This window comes from Montipora capricornis, chromosome 3 (assembly GCF_036669925.1).
Source record: "Montipora capricornis isolate CH-2021 chromosome 3, ASM3666992v2, whole genome shotgun sequence".
In the NCBI taxonomy this organism is placed as follows: Eukaryota; Metazoa; Cnidaria; class Anthozoa; order Scleractinia; family Acroporidae; genus Montipora; species Montipora capricornis.
In genome coordinates this window covers 54,773,759-54,783,758 of record NC_090885.1, presented here as the reverse complement: position 1 = coordinate 54,783,758, position 10,000 = coordinate 54,773,759, and the positions used below count along the sequence as shown (strand labels likewise).

At 36.7% G+C, this 10,000-nt stretch overlaps 2 protein-coding genes and 1 long non-coding RNA gene across 3 annotated transcripts in view; 2 read left to right on the top strand and 1 right to left on the bottom strand.

Annotated features, from left to right (window-relative positions):
- LOC138043427 (melanocyte-stimulating hormone receptor-like) overlaps positions 1-4,024 on the top strand; it is a 5,176-nt gene extending 1,152 nt beyond the window's left edge. The window contains exon 1 of the mRNA XM_068889689.1: positions 1-4,024. This exon is cut by the window's left edge and continues 1,152 nt beyond it. Within this exon, the coding sequence (XP_068745790.1) occupies positions 1,943-2,959 (1,017 nt within the window). The 5' untranslated portion in view covers positions 1-1,942 and the 3' untranslated portion in view covers positions 2,960-4,024.
- A 2,158-nt stretch (positions 4,025-6,182) lies between these two features.
- On the top strand, positions 6,183-6,821 carry LOC138040583 (calsequestrin-1-like). Its single transcript, XM_068886278.1, has 3 exons — positions 6,183-6,282; positions 6,371-6,522; positions 6,690-6,821. Exons 1-3 carry the CDS (start codon positions 6,183-6,185, stop codon positions 6,819-6,821), a joined length of 384 nt encoding a protein of 127 aa, XP_068742379.1.
- Positions 6,822-7,400: 579 nt separating this feature from the next.
- LOC138043424 (uncharacterized) overlaps positions 7,401-10,000 on the bottom strand; it is a 3,011-nt gene continuing 411 nt past the window's right edge. Inside the window, exons 2-3 of the long non-coding RNA XR_011131256.1 lie at positions 8,853-9,044; positions 7,401-8,123 (exon numbers count right to left, since the gene is read on the bottom strand). This is a non-coding gene — a long non-coding RNA (uncharacterized lncRNA). The remainder of the gene's footprint in view (positions 8,124-8,852; positions 9,045-10,000) is intronic.

Here is a 10,000-nt window from a genome sequence, read left to right as displayed (position 1 = left end):
ACTAATGCAATTGAACCGAGTTCGACATCGTTCTATCCACTTTTTCAACTTTTTTTCTATTTCTTTTCTAAGGTTTTTTCGCATTCTTTTTTTAATTCTAAGTGACATACACTGCTAATCTAGTCCTAGATTAAATATTTTTTTCCTCATTGGCAAACGACAAACTTAAAGTGCCCATAACCTAATTTTTCTCACTTAGTCATCTGAATCTACACATATCTCATAGACGTTTCGCGAAAAAAAAATTGCGATTGCTGTGACCTAGATTAAGGAACACGTGACTTCAAGTGAAAAAGGAATAGCGATATAAACAGTATAGTAAGGAATAATTCCTTTGAAAATGCCTAAAAGATGCGTAACCACTCGATGTAACAACACAGCTGATCCTAAAAAAAGAATAAGTATACGTAGGAATCCTTCGACTCGCAAAACGCAATACCTCAAAAAAGAAGGAAAAATGGCTGCAGATTTTGTCTTGGTAAAAAGGAGCCCGGTAAAACTTTTTCACTGTGCTAGATTTACTTCAAAGAGTATTGTATGGACAGCAAAACAAAAAGATCGTTGAAGGCGGATGAGATTCGCTTACAGGAACAGACATAAGCGTTAACTTTAATTCCCTCGCGAGACCTTCCTTATCCTCTTGTTCTTCTCTGTAATTTTGTAGCCATTCCTCGTCTGCTAATGGTTCTTCCACGTAGGGTTCCGCGTAGTTCTGAGTTTCAGTGCTAGCGCTGTCTGACTCGGCAGCTACTCGCCTCAAATTCTTTTTTTTTAAATCGCCAGTTTATTCACTTCCAGATTCAGGGGCACTTTCCTTCATGATAAATATAGGCATGATTGATTTTTTTGTTTACCAAAAAATACCAAAAACGATCGCTGAGCGATACCTTGGCGTTGATTAGTAAGAAAAGATTAGACCCACGCCAACAGGCATTCCTTAATCTACGTCACAGCGAGCCCGTGAGGTCCTGACCAGCGGAAGGGGTGTACCAAATAAAAGTAGGATTAAAAAATCGTAGAAAATTCGCCTCTCGCTGGAATTGAAAAATTCTTTCGGCAAAGTCCATTTTTTAATATGGACTTTCAAATAGGAAAATAAAACGTTTTAGTTTATGGCCACTTTAAAGGGAAACTGCCACGAGAAGCACATGCGCTAGCGTCTTGTGAAAACTTGAAAAATGTTAGGTGAACTTTCTTCAAGTTGAATCGACAAATTCAAAATGGTGTCCACTGGGGAGGGCCATGGTGGACAAAGGAGAAACTCTGGCGAATATACGTGACTCAGGCGTGAATCCATGATGGCGGCTAGAATTTTCCGTGGGCTCGAGAGCAAACAAACTCGAGCATGCGCAGCTCATGACAGCGCCCCTTTAATAGTGAAAATTGTCGTAAGTCTCTCTTGCTTACGAAAGGGAAGATTGCATCGCCGTCTCCGTCGTAGATCTTAAAGTGCCTAATTTCAGAATCAAGGAGCTTAAGAATTCAACACTTTTCTTTTTTACAATTACGACGTTGTCATCTTTCGACGTTTCGTTTCCAAATGTTCCACGAGCCTCCTTTAGTTTAGTGGTAGAAAATCCGAACTATACATATCGCATTATAAATTGAATTCCTCCCGACGTCATTACCGATAAAATACAGTGATTTGCATAATTTCCTTTTTTAGTTTAAAAAAAAATCATAGATTGCTCGATCAGCTGCAGATTCTTGGTTAGTTCTGCTCCATCATGTCTGTCCTGTTTGAAATACATTTTCAAATTACATGACATATAGGCTACAATCAACAAACGCGTTATTGACGTTTTTACGGACATATTCCATTAATAATTGAAGTGTTTAAGAAAGAGGCGAAAGTGGTATTTCAATACTTGATCATACGCCTCCGGTTCAATATGTTCAAAGTTACTGTAGGAGAAGCACAAGTTTCGAGACACCGTGGAGAATGAAGTCTTCTACTACCTTTCTTTCCCACAATTTGAGCATCACAACTTCGCCAGCGAATCATGGACCAGGTGAAGACGGTCAGTGCTTCCATCTACCTGATGCTAAATTCGACGTATTCCATCAACGAGCCGAAACTAATCTCGTAACAGGTGTTTTAAATGCCGTGTTGTCGCCTTTCGCTATCATGGCGAATCTGCTCATAGTATTGATGATTTTGACAAGGAAATCCCTTCAATCGCCTTGCAATATCCTCCTTGCCTGCCTGGCGATCTCGGACCTCCAGGTTGGCATCCTAGTTCAACCGAGCTATGTGGCCTACAGACTGCTCGAAAACGCGCACGGCTTCGTTCCCTGCTCGGTGAGAATGCTTTACTCGTCGGGATTTTACGTTTACTACGGAGTGTTATTCACGACATTGAGTGCTGTAAGCTGTGAAAGACTCATAGCCTTAAAATATCACCTAAGATACTCTGCAATTGTCCGTCCTCGGCGAGTTTTGAAAACGGCTTTATTCATTTGGTTGATAAACATACTGTTCACATTTTTGCAATGGGCGCAGAATAAAGTTTTTCGATGTATTCATCTGGCAATGTGGTCCTTTTTCCTCGTAACTACTGTTATCATCCAAATCGCAATCCTGAAAACAGTAATTCGCCACCAAAGACAAATTAAAAAACAGCACCTCACGTCCACGTCGGCAATGCGACAAATGCAAATCAAGCTGGCAATAAATGTTGCGTCCATCGTGGCAGTTTATGTACTGTTTAATCTTCCTGTTCTAGTTGTCACCCTTAGCCATCAATTCCTCTTCGGCAACATTGGCAGTTACAATTTTTACAGCTGGTCTGAAACAGCGGCATTTTTCAATTCTTCCCTCAATCCTTTGGTCTGTGTGTGGAGAGTTAAGGCCATTACGAAGGTAAACGCAGAAGTTTTCTCGAAGAAATCGCAACGAAAAGACGCTTTTCATGTGAAATTTCGGAAAATAACACCTTCGTCTAAAACTGGTCAGTGAGGAAAACGAGCTTGCCATAATGATTGAGCCATAATAAATATCTGAATATCTTTAACTAACTATTTAAGCCTTCTTCTTCCTTGTAGGCTTACCTGTTGGAAGTGTGATAAAGCTAATTTTCCGTCCTGCTACTTCGCAGCCTGTGGATATGCTAGCCAGTGAGCCATACTCACAGAGCTATAAGCAGAGGCCAAAAGTAAACGTTCTTCCAAACTCTATAGGTGATTATGTGGAGTTAACGTGGCCGAGTATTTAGGGCCCTTTTCTTGAGCTCACTGAGGACAACTCTAGTTTAAGTCCCATACTGTGTGACTACCAGCCAAACTTGAAGCTACTGCATCTTTAATATTAGTTTCATTGTCCATGGAAAGCGCCGATGCATGGAGAGTGGTCAGTTAAGGCATAATATTTATCTTCCTTCCTTGGAATCGAAACTAGAAAAGCGAATGATTCAACTCTTGCACCCAGTTAACCAGATGTCTAGTGAAGAGCCTTGTCATCTAAGAGCTTTACTAGTGTTGACGTTCGCAATTTTTTTTCTTTCTTTCCACCGGCCACCCTCTGGACTTTTCTACGAAAACCGAATAAGTGTGAAGCTAGGTCATACTGAGGAACATTTTCTCGTAATAACGCTACGTAAAAAGTTCAAACTGAACCAACCAACTTAAAGTAGCGAGTCACCATATTTGTTTTTTGAATGAAGTTTTTAAAAATTGATAGTCTCTGAAATAACTTTTGGTTAATTACTGAAAAACGCCTGGGCAATATTAGAGCAAAATTTTGCATCTAACAATTAATCTCGCCGATATAAGAAGCTATAGACTGAAACTTGTCTAGGAAGCCCTACTTTTAAAGGCTAAAATTTTTCAAGACAATTTTAAAACCCATAATTTGAAAAAGCTTTTATTTGGTAGCCAAGCAATTAAAATGTTTGTATTTGGAAGGCAAATAAGAACTTTAATGAAAAATAGGACATATTAACATCTACAACCATGGTTTCTTTGTTAAATTTTTAGCATTTTATCAATCCGGGAAGAAAAATAAAAACTTGAAACTTTTGTGCTACACATGGGTTCATCTGCAGTCGTTATCTTTTAAAGAAGTTAGTAAACACGAAGACGTATCATCAAAAGGGTCAGTTGCTTCACGATTTGCTTTTGTTCGAATTCACATTAAAGCACAACTGATTATCCAAGATGGCGATCAACAAACAGCTTAGTTAATGTATGAAGATGGTTATGAAACTCGACGAGTTTCTTTGTTTCATATTTTTGTTCGCTGTTTTGGCCCTTACCATTCATGCATAAACCACAGCCTTTTTCTAAAAGACAGCCAGTCATAAAGCTTCGATTAGTTTATTCTGTGAAAACTCTGTTGTGAACTGAGGACAAAATATTGTGCGTGGTCACTGTCAAGTTAGCATGGCGCTGCCTCACTTTCCTCGCTTTTGTAGTTTCCAGAGTTTCTTAACGAGTCCAGCTATATGAACTCTGCAAACAGTAAGAAAGAGACGAAATCCCTAAAAGATATTTCCAGCGCGAGAAAAAGGAAAGGGAGATTTTAAAAAAAGAAATGACAGGTAACATCTCATAACAAATTACGGACGCATTGCAATTAGCGGCTTTTTATTGCACTAATTCAGTATCGTAGAGCTTTATACTGTATGCGTCCACGGCATCTGCGTGTGCCTAGGGCACCACGCCTTGTATAGCGAGTCTTTGTGTTTACACAACCGATAGCTCTAAATGAGACAAACCACAGTACTTGACAGTAACTTAAGCAGTTGCTAAAGAAGCTTGAAAAAAATTCATGCGTTTGTGCTGCACTGCTTTACAGTAAACGTGATCTGAGCAAACAAGGAATATGGGAGCTGGTCTGTTACGAGTTCATAGTACAGGTGAATGAATGATTGAGAAATCGCGCTCTCAGCGTCGTATATATTAATCATTTCACTTAGAGTCATTTCAGTCCCAGTTCAAAATATAAGTCTTCAAGGACCGTATTACAGGCGCTTCAAATCCTATTATAATTACTGAAATGAAGAGGAAAAGTGGACATATAAATTGAAATAAACCATCGGCAAAATAAACTGCACGGACTGTCCCCAACCCTTCTGTACAACTTGACATCAAATGTATCAGCTGCTGGTAAAATCCGTTCTCAGGTTCATTCCGTTTTTACCTAGGTTGAATTGGTGATCCTCATTTTACCTACGATGGTTGAATACTCACTCAGATGAATTGAAGACACTATTTTTTGGAGCCTATAATTTAAGCCTAGAGAAAATTAAAATTCAGGTTAGGATTAGTTTTGGTTGTTATACATGGACGTCAATTGACTTATTCTGCAAAAGTAAATAATGAAAAGAACTGCGTTGGATTGAACATGTTCGTCGTTGTATTGTAATATGGTGAAGACACAGGACTTTAGTTCGAGTACCAGTAAGCACATAGTGCAGTTCTTTGTTCCCTTGCTATGTTGTATTGTTGAGTATGAAAAGTATGAATGCAGAAACCGATAAGATGATTTGATATCTGATTTAAACTAGGTAGGGTGCATATTAAACCTAGGTAAAATGAGGATTACCAATTTAACCTACGTAAGGTAAAAACTGATTCAACCTAAGCCCGGATTTGACCGACAACATATCTACGAAAGCTAGTGGCAATTGACTTGAGAATGTTTATCTCCAACCGAGTTTTCAAGTAGACAAAGTCGTTTTACGAAGAGTAATAACACCTTGAAACTTTGAAACGAATTAATCTTGAGTTTTCCAAGGCTAGCGATTTTATTTAATCAAAATTTTTAATCATTTATCAAAATTTGAACCCAACTGGCGTGGGTCATTGAAAAGCCTTAAGTTGCAAAAAATACACAAAAAGCCTTTGAATCTTTCTTGGGAGCATTATTTTCTCATTATTTGTTAACAGCTGATGTCTACGTGTTTATACACTTTCCTTAAAATCAATAAGTTCATTTTTTTTTCTTTATTACTAAGGAAAAACCCAGTTATTTGGTTTGTTTTATATTACGATGAAATATGGCTTTAACCAATCAGGCTGATCATCCTGTATTCTCAGTGAAACAGTAGTAAATTACCATTTGATTCCTAAAAGATACTGTCGAGAGCTTAGCAATATTGTATATTTAGCTGGGTGTTTAGGTGCCTTGCTAAAAAGAAGATAAAAATTGGTGCTAACTTGAGGAAAAATATGAATCCACAATGGCAAATGACTTGGTCAGGATGTCTTACAAGATCATGTACTTCATCTTTGGTTTGCAAATTAGCATTCCTAAGTCAGTGAAAGAAGGGAATACGCCATGTACTTGAAACGTTCACCATATGCTATTATGAGGGGGTTAGAGTTAGTTCTTTTTTCTGACTCTCATTAGCAGGCATTGTTTCTTAAGCCTTTAGGCATGGAAAAAGTCCGCTTTTACTTGCCCCATATTTACCCTCATTGACTAACCAAAATAATGACGGTGATGATGATTACGATTACGATGACTATGACGCAGATTACGACGATGATGGTGGTATCGATGATGATGATGACCATTATGTAGACTGATGTAGATTACGACGACGACAATGATGATCATGTTAATGATGTTTGTGATCACAGTGACGTTGTTTATGATAGTGTTGATGGTGATAATGACGATGATGATGTTGAGGATTTTGATGATTACAATGATAATGAAGTTGATGTTGATGTGATTGTGACAGGATTTTGATGATGACGACGATGATGGTGATGTTAGTGATGATGTTAATGATAATAATGATGATGTTGTTGTTGTTGATGATGATTACGACGATGATATTGATGTTAATGATGATGTTGATGATGATAAATGATGCTGATGATGTTAACGATGACGTTGATGATGATAATACTCACGTCGATGGTGATGATGTTAATGCACTGTTATTTTCAAGGAGTAGATTTAACTCCAAAAAGGGAGTTTAAAAAAAAGGTACAAAACCACTACATTTTTGGAGTAAAATTCACTCCGGTAATGCTTACTCCGTTTTTGGAGTAAAATGTACTCCTATATCTTTTACTCTTTTGTTGGGGTAAAAATTTACTCCAGTATTGTTTACCCCTCCTGTGGTGTAAAATTCACTCCAATACAAGAGTAAATTTTATCCTTCTATTGGAGTGAATTGAACTCTTTCAATGGAGTTCAATTTACCCTTGACAGAGTTAAATTAACTCCAAAACTGGGGTGAGACAAAAAGGTACAAAACCACTCCTTTTCAAGAGTAAAATTTACCCTCTTAAACTTTACTCCCCTTGTCAGAGTAATATTTACTCTTTCGACAGAACACATTCACCCTCACTAGATCTACTGTACCTTCATTTATAGTCAGATTTCTCATAAAACCATGAAAAGTTCATATTTTTAAAATATTATGTAAAGAAAAGACCAGGTTTACAATGAAGCATTTAATACTGGTAATTTTAATCATAAGATTGCAAAGAATGCACATGGATATGCATGATAAATACAATCTGTATACACATACAAATACATCACAAAAGTCAAAGCTATCTTTATTCTAATTATTCGGGCAATAATAAAATGGCAATCAGCTGAATGTGTTCTTGCCTTAAACAAAGATAAATTGAGTGGTTTGTGTTTTGATTACAGATTATAACAACGAATGGCTGCAAAATAACTTCAATTACAAAAACTAAAGCATACAACATACTTGGATAAATGTGACTCAGTATAACAAAATGGGTTTTATGTACATGTAATACAAGTCAGTTCTTACAGAAAGAAGTCAAATGTAAAAAAATGGAACATGCCTTGGATAACTGATGCAAAAATTTTGCCATCGTTGACCTTTACCAATGTGTTCTTTTTTTCTCCAACAGAATTGTTTTCAAAAAGAAAAAAAAACAGAACTTAGGCTGATAATTTACATTAAGAAAAAACTTAAAACTTTTTGTTTCCAAAAAGAAGAAAAAAAACCCTTAGATTAAGCTGATAATTAAGTATGCTCCCAGCAAAACAATTACAGCGAATGAAAGTTTTAACAAAACCTTGCTTTCTGCCACAAGGTAAATGTCTCTAGTTCAATTAGTGTGCCAGAAGCAACAATCCTTGCCAATGTTGTTTTTAGAACCTCTCCATTGATTGACTCATCATCCTTAAAAGTAATTAAAGAGAATAATGATTAGTATCACCCCTTCCAAAATTAAGATCATTCGACAATATTCTAACAAAATAGGAAGAGAGCACAAATCTAATACATCCCTAATCCGGAGAACAAAAGACACCAGCCACCAATTTTGGTGTACCAAATAAATGGAACCACATGTAATACCGGTACTTGCATGAGATTATATCTGTAACATTGTTCTTGATTCATTGAGTAACTCAGTTAACTATCAAATTAATTTTGTCATAATGATAAAAGTACACATATATAGTGGTGGAACTCATGGAATAAATCTTGAAAATATATTGCCAGATGCTTTCTTTGTCTTCAACACTTTTCCAAAAAAAATTATGTGTGATGAGGTATTTAGAATTATCTCATTTCACAGTATTTCAAATTTTAAACTGAAAGCAGATATTGGGTGAGACAATGGATAAATGAAACTGCAGCATCATCTTCCGCTAATCGCTAGGCATTACTAGTCTATACGTACACAGGCCTGTAACTCAGACAGTGCTTTATAATTATTTTATTGCAGTGACTGTCAAGAATTAGTTGTTTAAGTGTAATTTATGCGAGTTATTTGTAAATATCTATATGCATCACTTGTTTAAAAGCAACAATCAGCTTCTAAGTCTTTCAGACTTTGAGGTGTTTGACTGCATTACAGGTTTTTTACAGAAACATGCCTCAAAGGAATTTTTTCATTGCACCAACCTTTTCTTTTATCTGAGGGTTTTCTCCAACTCTTCTTCCATAGATGATACATGTAGTGGTATGTACTGTATGTTGCAAGAAGAAGGCATCTTCTTGCCTAGCCTCAGCACTTTCTGTAACCAACTCTCTGTCCAAACTTCCCAGCAATCTTTTAATGAACCAATTCCCAGCTGTACCCACCTCCAATTTGAACTGTTAATCAACAAATAAATATAGTGAAAAGTTTCAGTTTTCTTGGAAAAAATAATTCATAATCTCAGTCACATTTCCAAACAAAAATTATTACCGCTACTTACAGATAAAAGATGTCATAAGAATTTCATCCAGATAAGAACACTCAATATCACATGTCTCAAAAAAAAAATGCTGGTACATGTAATAATAAAGCTGATCATTTCTAAGGTGTATGACAACTGCAGACTGCCTACAAATAGCGATTGTAAACAGTATTTAAGTCTAAGCACCTATTTTAAATTAAAACGTTTAGCTTTCAATAACTGTGAGTTACAGTTAGTTTGGGGTCTGCACTCTGCAAGTGTCAGACACTGTCACTTCTGTTATAACGTACAGTGTAAGTGTTTGAAGAGCAGACTCATCAAAATTTGGCTCTCTTTTCTTTAAACGCCAATAATAACAATCTCATGCAGGCATTAACATACTATTTGTATTGAGTACAATAGTTTAAATGACAGCTGAAGCTTTCTGCTTTCTGTCGTCATGAAATTTGCGGTGAGAGCACTCTAATACCAAATCATTTGCTTAATAACCATTTGATCTAAAGCTTCATTTCTCTTGTGAAATACATACCAATTTGTTAAAGCACTTAAGCCAAATTAAATATCCTTGCCTGACAAATTTGGGACTTCAAGGTGCATGTAAAAGGTTTGAATTCTACATACACTGTAATAAGCTTGCATTAAATTGTCATAAGGCCCGATTCAGACGCCATACTTTTCATGAGCCGAACTTAATACATGAAAAGTTCGACGTTTGAATCAATTAAGAACGGCTATTTTAATTTGGAATGGCTCAGGCGTTCTTTTCAACTTGCCTAGACGGGAATTCGGCTTTAGCATGGCCGTGGATCGGCTTTGATTTCAGACGTCGAACGTTTCATGTGCCGAACTTCATGATCATGCATAAACCAT